This window comes from Nycticebus coucang, chromosome 14, assembly GCF_027406575.1.
Source record: "Nycticebus coucang isolate mNycCou1 chromosome 14, mNycCou1.pri, whole genome shotgun sequence".
Taxonomy (NCBI): Eukaryota; Metazoa; Chordata; class Mammalia; order Primates; family Lorisidae; genus Nycticebus; species Nycticebus coucang.
The window spans coordinates 31,961,387-31,983,286 of record NC_069793.1 but is presented as its reverse complement, the minus strand read 5'-3'; the positions used below and the strand labels follow the sequence as shown (position 1 = coordinate 31,983,286).

The window sequence follows — 21,900 nt, the reverse complement described above, 5'->3', positions numbered from 1 at the left end:
CTGGCTTCATTTCTTGGTTCTCAATTCTGTTCTATAAACTACTGCTCTGTTTTTGTGCCAGTACCATGCTGTTTTGATCACTGTAGTAGAGCCTGAAGTCTGGTAATGTGATACCTCCTGATTAGTTCTTATTTCTGACTAATGTCTTGGCTATTTGAGGTTTTTTCTGATTCCATATAAAACGAAGTATTATTTTTTCAAGTTGTTTAAAGTATGACAATGGTGCTTTAATAGGGATTGCATTAAATCTGTAGATTGCTTTGGGTAGTACAGACATTTTAACAATGTTGATTCTTCCCAGCCATGAGCATGGTATGTTTTTCCATTTGTTAACATCTTCAACTGTTTCTTTTCTTAGAGTTTCATAGTTCTCTTTATAGAGATCTTTCACATCCTTTGTTAAGTAAATTCCCAGATATTTCATCTTCTTTGGCACTATTATAAATGGAACAGAGTCCTTGACTATATTTTCAGCTTGACTATTGTTGGCGTATATAAAAGCTACTGACTTGTAAGTATTGATTTTGTATCCTGAGATGCTGCTGTATTCCTTGATCACTTCTAAGAGTTTTGAAGTTGAGTCCCTGGGATTTTCCAGGCATAGGATCATATCGTCAGCAAAAAGTCAGAGTTTGATCTCCTTTGACCCTATTTGGGTACCCTTGATCACCTTCTCTTGCCTGATTGTGATGGCTAAGACTTCCATTACTATGTTGAATAGCAGTGGAGATGGGGCATCCTTGCCTTGTTCCTGATCTGAATGGAAATGTTTTCAGTTTTACACCATTCAATATGATATTGGCTGTGGGTTTGCTGAAGATGGCCTCTATCAGTTTAAGAAATGTCCCTTCTATGCCTATTTTCTTAAGTGTTCTGACCATGAAAGAATGTTGGATATCAAAGGTGTTTTCTGTGTCAATTGAGAGAGTCATATGGTCTTCGTTTTTTATTTATTGATGTGATGTATTATATTTATAGATTTGCATATGTTGAACCAACCCTGTAACCCTGGAATAAAACCAACTTGATCATGGTATATAATTTTTTTGATGTATTGTTGAATTCTGTTTGATAAGATCCTATTGAATATTTTTGCATTGATATTCATTAATGATATTGGTCTATAATTTTCTTTCTTTGTTAGATCTTTTCCTGGTTTGAGTATCAGGGTAATGTTTGCTTCATAAATGTGTTGGGAAGTATTCCTTCTTTTTCTATGCTTTGGAAAACGTTATATAATATAGGTACTATAATATAGGTACTTTCCTCTTGAAAGGTTTGATAGAATTTGGATGTGAAGCCATCTGGTCCCAGACTTTTCTTTTTGGGGAGATTTTATATTGTTGATGGCTATTTCAGTGATTGATATACGTCTATTCAAGATTTCTAATTCTTTCTGGTTGAGTCTAGGAAGGTGGCATGCTTCCAGGTATTACTCCATTTCCTTCAGATTTTCATATTTCTGGGAATAGAGATTTTTGTAGTATTCATTGAGGATTTTTTTGAATTTCTGAAGTTTCTTATTATTTCTCCTTTATTGTTTCTGATAGACAATATTAGAGATTTTATTTTTCTATTTTTGGTTAGGTTGGCCAAAGGTATATCCATTTTGTTAATCATTTCAAAAAAACAATTTTTTGTTTTGTTGATCTTCTGAATGATTCTTTTGTTTTCAGTTTCATTTAATTCTGCCCTAATTTTGGTTATTTCTTTTCTTCTGCTGGGTTTGGGGTTGGAATGTTCTTCCTTTTCCAGTTGCTTAAGATGGTCTATTAAGTTGTTTGCTCCCTCTCTTTCTGTTTTCTTGATGAAGGCTTCCAATGCTATAAATTTCCTTCTTAGGACTGCCTTTGCAGTATCCCACAGGTTTTGATAATTTGTGTCTTCATTGTCATTTTGTTCCAAAAGTTTGATGATTTCCTTCTTAATCTCATCTTAGACCCAGCTAGCATTCAGCCTAACATTATTTATTTTCCATGAAACTATTAGTTTATAGTATTACTATAAATAGTATTAATATAGTACTATAAATTACTATTACTAATAGTGTTAATAATAAACAGTAATATTATTAATACTATTACTATTTAGTTTGAGTATGAAGATTCCTGTTGCTGTTGAATTCAGCTTTTATTCCATGGTGGTCCGAGAAGATACAAGGAATAATTTCTATATTTTTAAATTTGCTGAAGTTAGACTTATGTCCTAGAATACGATCTATTTTGGGGGATGACACATGGGCTGATTAGAAGAATGTATATTCAGTTTTATTAGGGTAAATTGTTCTGTAGAGGTCTGTAAAGTCTGTTTGTTCTAGGGTCAGATTTAAGTCTAATATTTCTTTATTTAGTTTCTATCCAAAACTGTCCAAGGGGTGTTAAAATCTCCAACGTTTATAGTGCAGGAAGATATCAAGTTGTTCATATCCATGAGGGTCTGCTTTATGAATTGACGAGCATTCTGGTAGGGTGCATAAATGTTAATTATCAAAATCTCTTCGTGTTGGGTGTTTCCTTTGACAAATATGTAATGACCTACCTTATCTTTCTTTATCTTTATTGGTTTAAAGCCAATTGTATCTGCTACTAAAATTGCAACCCCTGCTTTTTTCTGGTTTCTGTTTACCTGTAATATACAAGTCCGTCCCTTCACCCTGAGTCTATTTTTATCCTTTAAGATAAGGTGAGATTCTTGTATACAGCAGATACCCGGTCTGAGTTATGTATCAAGGAAGCCAGCCTGTGCCTCTTAAGTGGACAATTTAAACCATTCACATTAATTGAGAGAATTGATAAGCCTGGTTGTGTTTTGGTTGTCATGGTTTTTGGATGTCCAGTGGACATTTTTAATCCTTTCATCACTGTGGAAGTTGAGTTTTGTTCAAAAATTTCTGAGTGAGTTCACTTTGGAGGTAGAACATTGTGCTGGTCATTGTGGAGGCTGGGTCTGAGAATATCCTCGAGAGCTTGTTTAGTTATGGCAAATTTCTTCAAAATGTCTATGTCATTAAAGTATTTGATTTCTCCATCACAAATGAAACTCAGTTTAGCTGGATACAGGATCCTGGGCTGGAAGTTGTTTTGTTTTAGGAGATTGAAGGTCGATGATCATCTTCTGACTTGAAATGTTTGGGCTGAGAGATCTGTAGTCATTCTGATACTTCTCCCTTTGTAGATGATGCTTTTCTTACATCTGGCTACTTGTAGAAATTTCTCCTTCATCTTAATTTTGGCAGTTAATCACAATATTTGTAGGAGATGCTTTATTTGGATTGAGTCTTCCTGGAGTTCTGAAACTGTCTGCTATTTGAATTTCTGTATCTCTTACAATGCTTGGGAAATTCTCCAAAATCTCTTGAAGTAGAGCATCTGTACCTTTAGGACCATCCTCTTCTCCTTCAGGAATTCCTATAAGACAAATGTTTGATCTTTTGGAGTGATCACACAACTCTCTCAGGGAATGATTAGTTTTTGTTCTCCATCTGTCTGCCTCTTTGAGTGTTTGGGAACGTTCAAAAGCTTTGTCTTCAGTTTCAAAGAACCTTTCTTCTGCCTGGTCTACTCTATTCCTGAGGGATTCTACTCTGTTTTGGAGCTCCTCAACTAACTTTTTCGTTTCCTTGAACTCTGCTATCTCTTTTCTCATTTTTCCATATCTTTGGTGACTTAGGCTTTGAATTCATTAATTTCTTTTTTTTTTTAAACAATTTCTAAACTTTATGGAAAAAACGACAATTAGCTAGTCAAAAGCAAGGCTTCAAATCCCGGTCTCACTCCAGCGCCGTCTTCCCTAACGCTTGCCAGCTCTGTGCCACCTCTAGGACCTCTCCAGTGGCACAGTTTTAAGAGGTCCTGATGGTCTCCCAATGCCGTGTTCCAAAGGCATGTTAAATGGGACACCCTCAGACAAGCAGTTTTGTACATGGAAAGCGCGGACAGCAGAATCATGGGGAATCAGTCCACTGGAGTCAGGAATACTTGAGAAGGAATGCAGGGAGAGGTGTCCCTGGCCAGCAGCCACGGGCAGAGTCTCAGTTCTACTCAGGCTTGTTGGCTGGAGGTCCACACGACTGCAGCATCTTCTCCATCAAGTTGAAGTGGACTCGTGCTTTACTCTCATTCTCTGCGATGGTGAAGTAGTTGAGAAGGTCAAAGTGGCCCACGTAGGAGCAGTACAAGTCGCGGTGCTAGTTCACCAGCCATTCCCACTTGGTGGTATCAGCGTGCCCCATGCCAATGTACTTAGATTGCAGGTGCTCCAGCTGGCTGTGGATGGTGTAGTGGTCCGTCATCTCATCACTTTTAACTTAACTGCCAGATCACAGGCCCAAGTTTTCCCTGTATTCATTAATTTCTTGAAACAACTTTAGAACTACTCTTTGGAATTCAATTTCTATCTTTTCTTCATTCTTTTTATTTTATTTGCCATCCATATTCTGAAATCAGTTTCTGACATTGCTGCCATTTGTCAGTGCATGGCATTGTCAGTTGTATCTCCTTTGTCATTTCTTGGGGGGGTTGATTTACTCTGGTTATTGATGTTGTCAGAGTTCTTCTGTTGGGTCTGCACCATGTTCATTTTCCACCATTTGGTTATTAGAACTGGTAGGGTGAGATTGAATTGGGTTTGCCAGATAGTAGAGACAGCCCCTTACCAAAGTGCTAGGCTTTGTAATTGTGCCTTACCTCCTACAACCTTACGAAGACCCCTTTCAAAGTTTTGGCTAAAGACTCTGAGGACCTACTTGGTGAGATAGCACAAGCTAGCTCTGTTTTGATATCAGCCAAACTCTACCGTATCCTAAGAAACCACAGTATTAGGTTTAAATCTCGACTGTGAAGAGATACAAACAGCTGTGGTGCTCAGTCACCACCCTTCAGTTCTTTTCCGCTACAGAACTTCGGAGGTCAACCTCAATGTCCCCGATTGCACAGCCCCAGACACGGGTTCCGATTAAATTGTCTCAGGCGCAAACCCTGCTCAACAGAGAGGAATTTAAGGGTCTTCAACAGCATAATTGGAGCCAAGGAGCCACACACCTGCCCGCCAGACTCAGTCCACACTGTTGTCCACTTCTCTGCTCACAGGCCCAGTTGGAGCCAGAGACCACATCCTTGCCTACGGGTCTCATTCCACACCCAGCTAGACTCTGCTTGCCAGACCAGTTGGAGTCAAGGGACCACGCCTCCACCTGTCAGTCTCAGTCCACGGCCTGGCAAGCCTCTGTTCATAGGCTCTGTTAGAGTCAGGGCACCGCATTCCTCCTGCAGGGCTCAGTTCTCACCCTGTAAGCCTCTGCTTACCAGCCCCACTGCAGACAGGGGACTACACCCTCGCTCTCAGGTCTCAGTCCACACCTAGGAAGCCTCTGCTTATAGGCCCAACAGGGGCTGGGGACCAGCTCTGTCTGCACAACACAGTCCACACGGGGCAACCACTCTCCTGCTGTGGGTGCCATCAGAGCTGCCGGGATCTACACCCCATCCTACCAGACATAGCTCGAACCAAGGGTCAACACCACCAGTGGCCGGGCATAGTCATAGCCAGGGGACTGCTCCTCCTTCCGTCGAGTGTCCCTTTCTTCCCATACCGTCTTTCTTCCCCATTAGTCACAGATTCCATCCTGATGGTTGGCGGTCCACACTGTCCCCACATCTCTCAGGACAAGACCAAATACCCTGTTCTCTGCAAGGGGCAGAACTTCAGACTGCCTTGTGAGGGGGAAAGGGTGAACTGGGAGTTTGGACTTCTGTGGGAAAATATCTATTCAATTTTATGCCTGGCAGGGTTGTGTCTGGATTCATAAGTGGGACCTCCCTGGAGAAAGAGACCTGGAGTTTAGTGGCTCTCCCCAGTGAGGTAAAATGAGAGGTCTTTTGTTCCCTGCTTGTTTGCAGCCTGTGGCAAGCCTCCTGCTGGGGGGAAGGGTCTCCCATCCTCTAGTCGATAGGCTTTGTACCTGTTATTTGTTTTCTTGAATGCTATTCCTTGGAGTTACAGTTTGCTGAACTTTCTTGGCTCAGCTCCCCCACCTTTGGCTTCATAGAGCCCGATTCCATCCAGTTTTCTTACTCTGCTCAGGAGCCAAGGCTTCCTACCAGTTGGCCATCTTCCCAGGATTCCTCTATTTTTTTTTATTTTTTGAGTCACAGTCTCACTTTGTTGCCCTTTGTAGAGTGTCATAGTGTCATAGCTCACAGCAACCTCAAACTCCTGGGCTCAAGAGATCCTCTTGTCTCAATTTTTCATTTTTAGTAGAGATGAGTTCTCACTCTTGCTTAGGAGGGTCTCCAACTTGTGAGCTCAAGCAATCCACTTGCCTCGGCCTCCCAGAGTGCTAAGATAACAGGTGAGAGCCACCGCGCCCAGCCCTACTTTTTCTTAATGTCTACTTTTATCTCAATTCTTTTCCCTTATCTTCCCTGTGTCTAATTTAATATTCTGTTTCTGGCTTCTTGAGTTTAATACTTAGTTGTTTTTTGTATTTTCTGTCTAATGAATGGCATTTAAGCTGTGAGGTTTTTTTCTTTGTTTCATACTCTGACCATATTCACTATTTTCAGTTTACAGTCTTCTTACTGTCTTGTCTAATTCAGTTTTGATTTCCCTGTTAGCCCAGAAGTTATGAAGACTGGTCAAGGGTTATTTTTTTATTTCTTTAGCAATTCTTTCTTTTTTTACAATTATTAATTTATGACCCTATTATATTGTGCTCAGGGACTATATCCACATTCTGAAGTTATGGATATTTTGTTAGTGACTTTTAATAAATGGCCAATTTTTATTGATATTCCGTGAATGCTAATTGCTAATGGATTCTGTTTGGTAATATTATTCAGATCCTTCATATCTTTTAATTTTTTTGTTTAAGAAATGATAGTAGGCTGTGTAAGGAAAATGTATGTGTATATTTTGAAGGTAAATGACATGTCTGCAATTTGCCTTAAAATACCTTAGGCAAATATAAAAGGAGTGATGGATAGATAAAACAAGTATACCAAAATGTTTGTGGTTATTGTGGCTGGGTTATGGTACATGAGGGTTTGTATTCTCCATTTTTGTGTGTTCTTAAAATTTTACAATAATGAAAAAATTTAAAAACTCCTCTCAGTCCTTGTTTTTATTTTATTTATTTATTTTTTGGAGACGGAGTCTCACTATGTCACCCTCAGTAGAGTGCTATGGCATCACAGCTCACAGCAGCCTCAAACTATTCTCTTGCCTAAGCCTCACAAGTAGCTGGGACTACAGGTGCCCACCACAACACCCATCTATTTTTTGGTTGCAGTTGTCATTGTTGTTTAGCAAGCCTGGGCCGGGCTCAAACCCACCTGCTTCGGTGTGCTCACTCACGTCCAGTCGCTGAGCCCCTTATTTGTTTTTAAATTGCTTGATCTGTTGATTTTTGAGAAAGGTATGATAAAGTTTCCCACTATGTTATATTGTTTTTCTAGTATTGTTTACTTGATGTTTTGAATCCATGTAATTAGGTACATAGAATTTTAATACAGTTAAATTACCTCTGGGATGCCACAGCCAGTAAATAGCTCGATCTCACAAGTTAGAGACCAGCCTGAGTAAAAAGTGAGATCCTGTCTGTACTAAAATAGAAAAACTGAAATGATCGCTTGAGCCCAAGAATTGGAGGTTGCTGTGAGCTATGATGCAGTGGCACTTTACTCAGGGCAACAGCTTGAGACTCTGTCTCAAAAAAAGGGGGGGGGGCAGTTAAATTACCTTTGCCATAATAAAATATCTTTTTCCCATTTAATGATTTCTTGTTCTAATATTGCTATACTAATTTTGTTGTGGTTGGCATTATTTTCATGTATTTCCCATATTTATTTTGCAATATTTTTTCTTTTTTTTATTGAAGAAGTATTTATTGGTTGGTGCTATGATGCAATATTTTTTTATTAAATATAACCTACATATAGAAATATAATCTTCACAAAGAAGAATATATAGCAAGATTTCCACAAATATGAAAATGTAGCCATGTTTCAAGCCTTCACAATGCAATAATTTTATAATGTAAAATAACAAAGAAACAAAAAGGAGCAAAGAATGAAAGGCTTACACTTCAGCTCACTGCCTGTAGCTCAGCAGCTAGGGCACCAGCCACATACACCAGAGCTGGCGGGTTCAAATCCAACCCAGGCCTGCCAAATAGCAATGACAATTACAACCAAAAAATAGGCAGTTGTTGTGCTGGGCACCTGTAGTCCCAGCTACTAGGGAGGCTGAGGCAAGAGAATTGCATAAGCTGTGAACTGTAATGCCATGGCATTCTACCTAGGGCAGCATAGTGAGACTCTGTCTCAAAAAAAAAAAAGAAAGGCTTACACTTCTCAATAACTCAACTTAAAACTGAAATGAAAATGACAGCTACAACAAAAAAATAGCCAGGTGTTGTGGCGGGTGCCTGTAGTCCCAGCTCCTTGGGAGGCTGAGGCAAGAGAATAGCTTAAGCCCAAGAGTTTGAGGTTGCTGTAAGCTGTGACGTCAGAGCACTCTTTTGAGGGCGACATAGTGAGACAATGTCTCAAAAAAAAGTGAAATGAAAAACTTAATTGAAATGGACAGCAGACCATTATATATTGAATCGAATGTGGCCAGAGCATTTTGCAAATAAGAAAGTTTATGATGTTAAGTGGCATTTATTGAAAAGCAAGACAGTATATTGTCTAGACGCTGTGGCTCACACTTGTAATCCTAGCACTGTGAGAGTCCAAGGCGGGCGAATCACTTGAGATCACGAGTTCAAGGCCAGCTGGAGCAAAAGCAGGACTTCGTCTCTACTAAAAATAGAAAAACTGAGGCAAGAGGATCACTTGAGCCGGAAAGTTGGAGGTTGCTGTGAGCTATGATGCCACAGTACTCTACCCAGGGCAACAGCTTGAGACGCTGTCTCAAAAAAAAGAAGAAAAGAAAGACGGTACAAAAATAGAGTATTAAATTAAACCAAACTCATAACTTTTAGAGCAAACTACTGACTGACTTGGATGGTAATCACTTCCTTCCTCTTCATATGAAGAGCATATAAATGGGCTCAGTGCCTGTGGCTCAAGCGGCTAAGGCACCAGCCGCATACACCGGAGCTGGCGGGTTTGAATCCAGCCCGGGCCTGCCAAACAATGACAACTACAAGCATTGTGGTGGGCGCCTTTAGTCCCAGCTACTTGGGAGGCAGAGGCAGGAGAATTGCTTGAGCCCAGGAGTTGGAGGTTGCTGTGAACTGTGATTGGCACTCTACCCAGAGCTCTGTTTAAAAAAAAAAAAAAAGGCATATAAATGTAGCATTGATATACTTTTCCTCTGCTGATTCTTTTTTAATAAAAATATTTGCTTAACTTTTGTCATGGAAATCTTCAAACATGAAGTACAGAGATTGGCATAATGAAACCCAATTTGTGCATCATAATACATTGTCAGTCTTTTCCCATTATTACCTTTGTCTGCTTACCCATCTCCTGATTATTTTGATGAAATACTTCTTTTCTTGGTTATACTAAAAATTAGGGCATGTATTTTCAGCTTCTCAAAATCTGTCAGTATCTTCCTTTTCCTGGATATTACAGAGTTTTGAACACTGGAATTCCATTTAACCTTCTAACTTAAATTTTATTCTTACCATGTACTTTAATTCCATGTTCTTTTTGTAATCAACAAGATATTAATAATGTTTTAAATAGCATTTCTTTAGATTTACTTATATACTTAACTACTTTCACCATCATCCCTTTTTGCACCTCCTTTCTTCTCTTTGGGATTATTGTGCATCTGACTAAAGCATGCCCTTTAGAATTTCCTTTTCTGAGGGTCTGCTGGTGGCAGTGTTTCTGTTTTTGTTCACAGATAATCCTGTGATTTCATAGATTCAGTGACAAAATACTATATAATAAAATCCCCTTTATTCCTTCATTTTTCCATTATTTACATGAAATGGGTTCTTAGTCCTTGTATCAATAAAAATGAAAGGCAGAAATAAAATTGGTTGTAAAAATCTATCTCTGGCTCAGCACCGGTAGCTCAGTGGCTATGGTGCCAGCCACATACACCAGAGTTAGGTTCGAATCCAGCCCAGGCCTGCCAAACAACAACAACTACAACCAAAAAATAGCCAAGTGATGTGGCAGGCGCCTGTAGACCCAGCTGCTTGGGAGGCTGAGACAAGAGAATCGCTTAAGTCCAAGAGTTTGAGGTTGCTGTGATCTGTGATGGCACGGCCCCCTATCCAGGGCAACATAGTGAGACTCTGTCTCAGAAAAAAAACACTAAATAAAAATAAAATAAAATCTATCTCATTAAGTAATATTCATCCATGGATCCATGCAAAAATAATTTTTATATGCCATATCCAATAGAAGCATTCTTTTTACACTTAAATTCGAAAAGTTACTAGTTTGGGGCAGCGCCTGTGGCTCCCTGGGTAGGGTGGTGAGTTCAAACCTGGCCCCAGCCAAACTGCAACAAAAAATAGCTAGACTTTGCGGCTGGCGCCTGTGGTCCCAGCTACTCCAGAGCCTGAGGCAAGAGAATCACCTAAATCCAGGAGTTAGAGGTTGTTGTGAGCGGTGTGACACCTCTGCACTCTACCAAGGGTGATGAAGTGATATTGTCTCTACAAAAAAAAAGAAAGAAAAGTTACTCGTTTGGATCAGCTGCAATTATTATAATTTTAGAAGTGTTTAATATTTAGAGCCTTCTGGTCACAACACAAATCAATTTCCTTTTTTTTACGTATTTTTATGGCAGAAAAGTATGATAGTATGACTATAATATTATAGGAATATACTACATTAGGTTAAAATTCTATAGGATTATGGGCTCCTAATATGATTGCATTATTTATCTGTATTTCCTCTTCCCTATCAAGGCCTTTTCTCCTGATAGGGAAGAACCATAAATATATGAGGATAGCTTTAATTTGGTTTGAGAACAAATAGGCTGGCTGGTTAACAATCAGAAGTTGGTAAGCACTTTGGTTCACTTGTTCTATTGCCAATCTTCATATCCGTTTCTTCTGTGTTTCAGAGGTCTGGATTTGCTTCAGGCTCTGCTTTGATTCTCACTCAGCTCCTCTACCACTCTAGACAGGTAGAATTCCGTTTCTTCCGGTACATATTTTGCATTTTGGCCTATGATCAAATACTCCTGCCTACAGCAAGGGACCACTGGCCTTCTGTTTTTATTTACTTACTATATATATGATTATTCATCAAAATTTATTCAGAAGTACCACTGGAATGCTACATGTTCATTTTATTTATTCTTTAACCCAGAATTCCTCTATTAGCTCTAGCCTTTTTTTTTTATTTATTGTATTGGGAAAAATTTTTTGAAAAATAGAATTTTATTGAATTATAATTCGTATACGATGACATTCACCCATTTAAAGTGTACGACTCAGTGCTTTCATGGAGTTATGCAGCCATCACCATGGTCTAATTTTAAAACATTTTTGCCATGCATAAAGAATCCCTTATTATCAGTTAGTCCCCACACTCACACCCAGCTACTTTCTTTCTCTGTACATCTGCCTGTTGTGGATGTTTCAGGTAAAAGGAATCTAATGGTATGTAACCTTTTGTGACTGACTTCTTTCATTTAGCATAACATTTTCAGGTTTTATACAATATCAGTATCAAATTCTTTTTTATTCTCTAGAAGTGTGGATGTGCCTCATTTTATGTATCCATCTATCTGAATGGATATTTGGGCTTTTTCCACTTTTGGCTATTATGAATATATCTGCTATGAATATTCTGTGTATGAGTTTTTATATGCATGTTTGTGTTCTCTAGAGTATATATCTAGAAGTGGAATTCTTTACTCATTATGACAGATAGCTCCACTAAATAAAGGAATTGCCAAACTGTATAAGAGTTTCATTTATTCCACATTTTTGTTAACACTTCTTACTGTGATTTTTGGTTTTAGACCAGAGTCTCACTTTGTTGTCCCGGCTAGAGTCAATAGTGTAAGCCTAGCTCACAGCAACCTCCAACTCCTGGGTTCAAGTGATCCTCCTGACTCACCTTCTCTAGTAGCTGGGACTACAGTTGCCTATCACAACACCTGGCTAATTTTTTCCTATGTTTAGTAGAGACAGGTCTTTCTCTTTTTTCTCAGGCTAGTCTCAAACTCCTGAGCTTAAGCAGTCCTTCCCACCTTGGCCTCCCAGAATGCTAGAATTACTGGAATGAGCCACCACACCTGGCTAGTTTGTATTTTTAGTTATAGCCAGGCTAGTAGAAGAAATGGAAGTAAAGTTGTATCTCACTTCGATTTGTATTTATCTAATGACTAATGATATTGAACAGCCTTTGTGTGCTTATTGATCATTTTTTATATCATCTTTGAACAGATGTCTATTCAGATCCTTTGTCCTTTTATTAAGTTATTTGTCTTTTCGTTATTGAGGTGTAAGAGTTTTTAAATATATTTTGGATTCAAGTATCTCATAAACATATGATTTTTATTTTTATTTATTTATTTTTTTTACAGACAGAGTCTCACTTTATTGCCCTTGGTAGAGTGCTGTGGCGTCACAGCTCACAGCAACCTCCAAGTCCTGGGCTTATGTGATTCTCTTGCCTCAGCCTCCCAAGCATCTGGGACCACAGGCGCCCGGCTATTTTTTGTTGCAGTTTGCCAGGGCCAGATTTGAACCCACCACCCTCGGTATATGGGGCTGGCACCATACCCACTGCGCCATAGGCACCACCCAACATACGATTTTTAAACATCATTTTCCACTCTGAATTATCTTTTCACTAGTTGGTGCCATGAGTTGCAGCATAAAAATTTTACAGTTTAATGAGGTTCAATTTATTTTTTCTTTTGCCACTTATGCTTTTGGTGGGATATCTAAAATCATACCTAATTCAAAGATTTATGTCTATGTTTTCTCTGAGAGTTATATAGTTTTAGCTTTTACTTACTAAGTTTTGAAATTGAGAAATGGAAGTCTTTGAATTTTGGTCTTGATTTTTCAAGATTGGTTATTTTGGCTCTTTTTAATTTCCATATGAATTTTAGTACCAATTTCTCAAATTTTGCAAAAAATACAGCTAGAATTTTTTATAGGGATCAGGTTGTATCTGTACTTCCATTTGGGGAGTATTTCCATCTTAGAAATGCTGCATCTATTCATCCATGAACATGGGATACCTTTCCAGTTTTATAGATCTTTTATAATTGCTTTGAACAATGGTTTTTAGTTTTCACAGTGTAAATGTTGCACTTTTTTGTTAAATTTAGTCCTAAATATTTTATAATTTTCAATGCTATTGTAAGTAGAATTGTGTTCCTAATTTTATTTTTGTATTTATTGCAAGTATGTAGAAATATACATTTGATGTTTGTATGTTGATCTTGTTGTACCCTGCAATTTCTGAACTCATTTATTTGTTCTAACAGTTCTTTTCATCTGCAAATATAGTTTTCTCAGAGATTCTTCTTTAGAGGGAAAACATCGAGTCTTCAATTAAGTATGATGTTAGTTGTGGTGTTTGTTTGCTCTTTTTTTCCCCATTATTTACTCACCATTATAGAAATGAGGAAGTTTTAGGTGTTTTCTGGTTGTCTTTTGTCAGACTGAGGAAGTTCTTCCTTCTATTTTCAGGGTGCCATTAAGTGTTTTTATCATGAAATAGTATTAAATTTTGGCAAATGCCTTTTTCTGTACCCGATGAGATAATCCTGTGGTTATGTCCTTTTTTCTGTTGATTGGTTTTCTTTTTTTTTTTTTTCAGTTGATAGACTAACCTTGCATTGATACTTGGTCATACATTGTACATGTATGATGCTTTTTTTTTTTCAAAGTACAATATTTTATTTACACAGATTAATGCAGGTTGGACATGAATATGGTTGTATGATTCTTTTTAATGTTGATAGATTTGCTTGCATTTTGTTGAGAATTTTTGTGTTTGTATTATAAGGGATATTGGTGTATAGTTTTCTCAGTGTTTTTTATAGTTTTTTTTTTTTTTTTTATGGTTTTTGGCCAGGGCTGGGTTTGAACCCACCACCTCCAGCATATGGGACTGGCGCCCTACTCCTTGAGCCACAGGCACCACCCAGTTTTTGTTTGGTTTTAGTATTGAAATAAAACTGTCCTCTTAGGATGAATTGGGAAATATTTCCGTCTTTGTTTTTGGAAATAGGATTTTTATTAATCTTTTTTAATTTTGGTAGAATTCACCTTGAAGCCATATAGGCCTGTGCTTTTGTGTGTGTGTATGTCTGATGTTTTAAAATTTCTTTTGTTCACTTCACTTGGTATTTATCTGTTCAGAAGATTCATTTCTCCCTGAGTCCTACTTTCTGTGAATATGTCCATTTCATCTAAGTTATTTAATCTGGTGGCATACAGTTTTTCATAGTATTTTTTATATTCCTTTTTATTTTAGTAGCTTCTAGTGCAGTTTCAAAGTATTTGGGGGGTGTTTTTCTGTCACATATGCAATTGGTATTTTATCTTGCAGGAATTTTGATTGGCTGACCCTTCCTTATCTTCTGTCTTTAAAATGTCTTTACTTACGTGGAATTGGGAGAAAGTGTAGGTAGAGAAGATACCTGTGTAAGTGTGCAATCTGCTTGTCATCTAGATTCAATTCTCACATCTTTGATTCTTGGAAATTAACAATCATTTTTTAACTTCTTCCTGTACTTTTGTTTCAGGCAATTTGATTACATAAATAGTCAAGTCTTTCTTTTTAAACTGTTCAGATTTTACACAAAACTAGCAAATGTTTAAATATTTGTAGCACTAATTTGCATTTGTTTGATTTAGTTTCAGAAGCCCTACAGGTGGCAACTACTAGCCCAACTGCCAATACTACTGGTACTGCTGCTACTTCCTCCACCACTGTGGGTGTAGTTAAGCAAGAACTTCTCCACTCTACTTCATCTGCAGTAAATACTCTGGAAAATATAAACGCTACAGAACCCCTAAAGTCCATTGAACTTGATGGTCTTCCTTCAGACCAATTTGCAAAAGGACAGGACACTGTTGCCATAGAAGGTTACACAGAAGAGGAGAACACAGAAAGCGGAGGAGAAGGCCAATACAGAGAGCGTGATGAATTTGTGGTAAAGATAGAAGACATAGAGACTTTTAAGGTGATATGAACCTTCACTGTTGCAAAGGTCATATAGGTTATTTGGGGTGTCTGTGATAGCCTTCATAATGACTACAAGAGCGTGCATCTGCCTTGAATTATGAAAAGCTGTATTTGTATAATTATTATAAGTTGTCATAAGTGTTTGATAATCAAAGTCAAACTAGTACATGTCAGATATTTTGAAATAGAAAATGATTGAAAATAATTCTAACTTTAACATAGTTTCATATATTTTTCTGACTAATCAGTTACATTTCAGTAGTAGTAATTATAGTAGTTTTGAAATGTTAATTTTTTTCAGGGTTCCCAACTCATCATTTTATAGCAGTTTGGAGAAAATCATTATTTATACAGGGTGGCCATAAAATTCATGTGCAATTTAAATAGATGTAACACAAACTTTAATGGCCACCCTGTATAATTTAAAAGTTTAAAGGAAAATAGCATAACCATTATGTAAAAATGAAATTAGACTTAGCTTCATAATTTAAAGTTGTAGAACCATGAGTAGAATATTGTAGAATCAATTTCGTACAAGAATAGTATAGCTTGTTTAAGTTAACATTTTTAGGGGTTTGTTTCCTTTTGCTTTTTTGCCTTTCTTTGTAAAGATGGAGGTGGACAGAAACAATATTATAAAGTACAGTGAACAACATAACATTCAAATCACCTATATTCCTTCTATTCACAATAAACTATTTTAGCATATTTGTTTCTCTTCTTTTTAAATATGCACATAGGATTATAAAATTGCATAAATAATATATGACAATGTCATTAGTAGAAAACTTTCCAATAGCTTTAGGTATCCAAAAGGGCAATGGTTATTTTGCGTGTTAGTGAGCCCTCTATTTCTGTAAGAATTTAAACAGAAACTAAATAGCCTAATCAGCACAAATTCAGCTAGAGATTATAAATAAAAGATTGAACTAGGCAAGACTTTTAAGATTCCTTTCAGCTCTAACATTCTATAGATCTACAATATGTCGCTACCTTTTATAAGTTTAATCCATTCTGTTTAATACAGGAGGCATTAAAAACAGGAAAAGAACCCCCAGCTATTTGGAAAGTACAGAAAGCTTTATTACAGAAATTTGTTCCTGAAATTCGAGATGGGCAAAGAGAATTTGCTGCTACAAATAGCGTAAGTAAAATGTGTGCTTACATTAGTCTTTCTGTATTTTGGCAGTGATCCTGGGGAACATACAGAATAACTTAAATTTAGATGTATTTTCTATTGAGTATTTCTGATATAAAATAGCATATTCAGTTGAGTGTGAATATAGTAAAGAAAGACAAACAAAAAGTAAAATAGCATAAATTTTGAATTATATGACACTCTTGTCCGATTTTAAAATAAAACCAATGGTTAAAACTAAATGACTTTTTACTGGTGCTTAATTTGTTTGTTTTATAAAGGAAAACAATTGGTGTTAGTCTACAAAGCATTCAGATGGACTCATATTATTCTATCAGTCAAATACTATGATTTACCAGAAGACTAGCAGAAGTTATTCTTTTATACTTAAGAATTATTAAGTAGCTGTTCAGTAGCTTTCATAAGTAAGCATCTGCCAAATAAGATTGCTTTTCTTGGGCGGCACCTGTGGTTCAGTGAGTAGGGCACCAGCCTCATATACCAAGGGTGGCAGCTTTGAACCCAGCCCTGGCCAAACTGCAACAAAAAAATAGCCGGGCGTTGTGGTGGGCGCCTGTAGTCCCAGCTACTCGGGAGGCTGAAGCAAGAGAATCGCCTAAGCCCAAGAGCTGGAGGTTGCTGTGAGCTGTGACGCCACAGCACTCTACCAAGGGTGACAATATGAGACTCTGTCTCTAAAAAAAAAAAAGATTGCTTTTCTATATGGCCTTATAGTCAATAAACAGCCTTGGGATCATTTTTATACAGGATGAAATTAGCCTGGCCAAAGCTGCATTTTGGAAAACTTCAAGGATGGCTATGTAATAACTCAGTAAAACCAATAAAGTAAAATTTATGTACAGATTGCAACTATGTAATTCCAAGTGTTTCTTTTCTTAGTACCTGGGTTATTTTGGAGATGCAAAGAATAAATACAAAAAGATATATGTGAAGTTCATTGAAAATGCAAACAAAAAGGAGTATGTCAGAGTGTGCTCTAAAAAGCCAAGAAATAAACCTTCACAAACTATCAGGTATTTGTTTTCTTACATAATAAATTTGTTTGTATATATAAATAGGCTTATTATTGGTATTATCATTGTACAAAAGAATATAATAGACTTTTTTTTAATTATATACTAGCCTAAAAATTCTGTGCCTGATAAAGTAAATGATTCCTTTGAAGAATTGAAATGGGCACTGTAAAGCTCATGGCTACCTGTGTTGGGTTGGGTGGCCTTTTCTTTCCCTGAATCCTTTTAGTGTCACCCTAGCATAGTGAAAAAAAAAAAATTGAATTTAGAATCTAAAAATAAAATGAGTCCAGCTATTTGTGACTTAGAGAAGATAATTTCTCAAACACTCTTCTTTTTCATTTATAAAATGAAAATAGTAATGGAGTGTTAAATTATTATTTTGTTTTTGTTTGAGATAGTCTCACTCTGTTGCCCTGAGTAGAGTGCCATTGCATCATCATACCCCACAGCAACCTTAAACTCTTGGGATTAAGCAATCCTCTTGCCTCAGCCTCCTCAGTAGCTGGGACTACAGGCACCTATCACATATCCCAACCAATTTTTCTAGATACATGGGGTATCACTCTTGCTCGGGCTGTTCGTGAATTCCTGAACTTAAGCAGTCGTCACACCTTGGCTTCCCAGAATGCTAGGATTACAGTCAGGACCCACCATGCCAGCCTTAAAAATGAGGCTTTAATTTTTATTTATTTTTTTTTTTGGTTTTTGGCCAGGGCTGTGTTTGAACTCGCCACCTCCGGCATATGGGACCGGTGCTCTACTCCTTGAGCCACAGGCGCCACCCCTAATTTTTTTTTTTTTTTTTTAAATGAGACAGGGTCTCTTACTCTGTCTCACAGGCTAGAGTACAGTGGCTTAGAGTGCAGTGGCATCAGCGTAGCTCACCTTCTGCCTCAGCCTCCTGAGTAGCTAAGGCTACAGGCGTGTGTTTTCTTGCTGGCTAATTTTCTGGGTTTTTGTAGAGAAGAAGGTCTCACTCTTGTTTAGGTTAGTCTGAAATTTCTGGCCTCCAGCAGTCCTCTTATCCCAGCCTCCCAAAGTGCTAATGTTATGGGCATAAGCCATTGCTCCTGGCCTGAAATAATTTTTGAGGAAAAAACTGTGAGACCTAAGTGTACAGAATTCTCATCAGATATTAATGCGACTCAATGTTGTTTGGAGCGTGAAACTAGAAGATAACTAACCTCATCCTATTGTCTGTGTGGGCAGGCATGACCCTAGTTATTCTCAATCTAGTGTGAAATTTAATTAAGATTCCCAGCAATGGAAAGCAGCTGACCTTATTTTTATGTTGAAATTTTATCCACTCAGAATCTCTGGACCCAACATAGAGCAAATCTTGAGCTCCTCTAGGACAGATGCATTTGAGTTTATGTGTGAAAATCTGGCACCACTAGAACCTGTGAGTTTCTTGAGAGTCAATGCTAGATGTGGCTCTCGGAATATATCGCAGCTTACTTCTCCATGGCCATTGGTTATCTGTTGTACAGCCTCATATTCTCTGGAAAATTAGTTCATAAAGGAAGGAGAGGAATGAAAAGAGAAATAAGGATTGAATTAATAGTCCCTTAATAACTGAATATTGAATGCCAGTGGTTTAGTGTATTTAAAGAAAATGTTAAGGAAATCAACACTGAATGTACTTAGGCTAGGATTTTATGTTAGAGGTCTTGGGAAGGTAATTAGGCAATCTTTTCTTTACCTATGATTTCTTTCTTTTTGTCTTAATTCATTTTAGTTTTATGAGATTTCTGTGTTAATAAAGTTTGTTTGTAATATTACAGAACTATTCAAGCTAAGCCAAGTAGTAGCAATAAAACTACTGATAATCTAACATCAAAATCTACAACTACAAAAGCCCCTTCTGTGAAACCCAAAGTTAAACAACTAAAAATAAAGGCTGAGCCACCACCAAAGAAACGGAAGAAATGGAAAGAAGAATTTTCATCATCCCAATCTGATTCATCTCCTGAGATCCATTCTAGTAGTAGTAATGATGATGGTGAGTTCCCCATGAAGTGGGTACCTTGATAACTTTAGATTATCAGCATGAATGGAGAAGAGCAGTCTGATGCTGACAACTCAGAATTCATTTTTCAGGGGATTTATCTTCTTAATAGGTTCTGGTTAGTGTTTTTTTTGTTTGTTTGTTTGTTTGTTCGTTTTTTGAGACAGATTCTCACTTTATTGCCCTCAGTCGAGTGCTATGGCATCATAGCACAGGAGCTTCAAACTCTTGAGCACAAGTGATCCTCTTGCCTCAGCCTCCCAAGGAGCTGGGGCTACAGGCACCCACCACAACATTCAGCTGTTTTTAGAGATGGGGTCTTGCTCTTGCTCAGATTGGTCCATTTTTTGTTTTGTTTTGTTTTTGTTTTTTTCTGAGACAGAGCCTCAAGCTATCGCCCTGGGTAGAGTGCTGTGGCGTCACAGCTCACTGCAACCTCACACTCCTGGGCTTAAGCAATTCTCTTGCCTCAGCCTCCCAAGTAGCTGGGACTATAGGCACCTGCCACAACGCCTGGCTATTTTTTGGTTGTAGTTGTTACTGTTTGGCAGGCCTGGGCCGGACTCGAACCCGCCAGCTCTGGTGTATGTGGCTAGCACCTTAGCTACTTGAGCTACCAGCGCCACCCCTCAGGTTGGTCTTGAACTCTTCTTGAGTTCAAGGACTCTACCTACCTTGGCCTCCCAGGGTGCTAGGATTACAGGAGTGAGCCACTACACCTGACCAGGTTAGTCTTTTTTTGAGACCAAGTCTTGCTCTGTTGGCCAGGCTAGAATGTAGCGACACAATCATAGCTCACTGCAGTCTTCCAATTCCTAGGTTCAAGAAATCCTGCATCTTTATCCTACCAAGTAGCTGGGACTATAAGCACAGACCACAATGTCTGCCTAATTTTATATATTTTCTTTTAGAGATAAGTTCTTACTGTGTTATCCAGGCTAGTCTTGAACCCCTAGACTCAAGCAATCCTTCCTCCTCAGTCTCTCTCTCCATGCCTGGCCTTGCTTAGGCTGTTATGAAATAAGTTCACATTCCCCAGACAAACCAACTAAAGCACAGGTATGTTTCTTCTAAAACAGAAAAAGCAAAATTCACCTTAATAATCCCAGTTATTTCACCTATCTGGATAGGATAGAGATTAGATTAGTTGATTACTAAGACTCTTCTACTTCTAAACTTCTGGGTCTATGTTTATTCTAGAAAAATAGAGCAAACAAGCCTAGGAAGAAGGCACTAAAACTATAATTAATGCAATATAGGAATGTATATAACAATGTATACTAACATGCATATGCATTTTGTATATGTGTAGTACTCTGCTACTAGCCAACGTTTGTCCATGACTCAAGAAGGTGTCTTCTCTGAGCCTTAGTTTTTTTTTTTTTATATATATATATATAAAATGAAATGGTTGAAATAGATAACTTACCAAACTTCCTTTCCTTTTTTTTTTTTTTTTTTTTTTTGTAGAGACAGAGTCTCACTGTACCGCCCTCGGGTAGAGTGCCGTGGCGTCACGGCTCACAGCAACCTCTAACTCCTGGGCTTCCGCGATTCTCTTGCCTCAGCCTCCTGAGTAGCTGGGACTACAGGCGCCCGCCACAACGCCCGGCTATTTTTTTGTTGCAGTTTGGCCGGGGCTGGGCTTGAACCCGCCACCCTTGGCATATGGGGCCGGCGCCCTACTCGCTGAGCCACAGGCGCCGCCCATTCCTTTCTTTAGAATTACTTAATATTTGTTTTTCATGTGTAAGATTAGCTTCATTTTATTAGAAAAAAACATTCAGACAAGTCCACAGTCATCAGTCAATTAAGAATTGACTTATAGAGGGCGGCACCTGTGGCTCAGTCGGTAAGGTGCCGGCCCCATATACCAAGGGTGGCAGGTTCAAACCTGGCCCCGGCCAAACTGCAACAACAAAAAAAATAGCTGGGTGTTGTGGCAGGCTCCTGTAGTCCCAGCTACTTGGGAGGCTAAGGCAAGAGAATCGCTTAAGCCCAGGAGTTGGAGGTTGCTGTGAGCTGTGTGATGCCATGGCACTCTACCTAGGGCCATAAAGTGAAACTGTCTCTACAGGGGAAAAAAAAAAAAGAATTGACTTACAGGGTGGTGCCTGTGGCTCAATGAGTAGGATGCTGCCCCCATATACTGAGGGTGGCGAGTTTGAACCCAGCACTGGTCAAACTGCAACAACAACAAAAGAAAATAGCTGGGCATTGTGGTGAGGGCGCCTGTAGTCCCGGCTACTCAGGAGGCTAAGGCAGGAGAATCGCCTAAGCCCAGGAGTTGGAGGTTGCTGTGAGCAGTGTGCCGCCACAGCACTCTACCAAGGGTGATAAAATGAGACTGTCTCTACAAAAAAGAAAGAAAGAAATTCAGAGACTATGTGAGAAATTCAGGATATAATCACGGCAGTACTTGAAGGATGAATTAGTTACTGTGGGTACAAAAACATCTCTCAAGTAATGATACTTGATAGATGTTCAGATTATTTGATTAGAAATAAAATCATAAGGCTCAGTGTCCATAACTCAGAAGGTAGGGCACTGGCCACATACACCAAGGCTGGTGGGTTTGAACCT

The 21,900-nt window shown here is 38.3% G+C and overlaps 1 protein-coding gene and 1 pseudogene across 1 annotated transcript in view; one reads left to right on the top strand and one right to left on the bottom strand.

Annotated features, from left to right (window-relative positions):
- QSER1 (glutamine and serine rich 1) overlaps positions 1–21,900 on the top strand; it is a 114,214-nt gene that overhangs the window by 71,151 nt on the left and 21,163 nt on the right. The window contains exons 5-8 of the mRNA XM_053562898.1: positions 14,804–15,132; positions 16,162–16,278; positions 17,173–17,306; positions 19,094–19,311. Coding sequence (XP_053418873.1) covers positions 14,804–15,132; positions 16,162–16,278; positions 17,173–17,306; positions 19,094–19,311 — 798 coding nt within the window. The remainder of the gene's footprint in view (positions 1–14,803; positions 15,133–16,161; positions 16,279–17,172; positions 17,307–19,093; positions 19,312–21,900) is intronic.
- LOC128566025 (splicing factor 3B subunit 5-like) lies at positions 4,037–4,291 on the bottom strand (annotated as a pseudogene).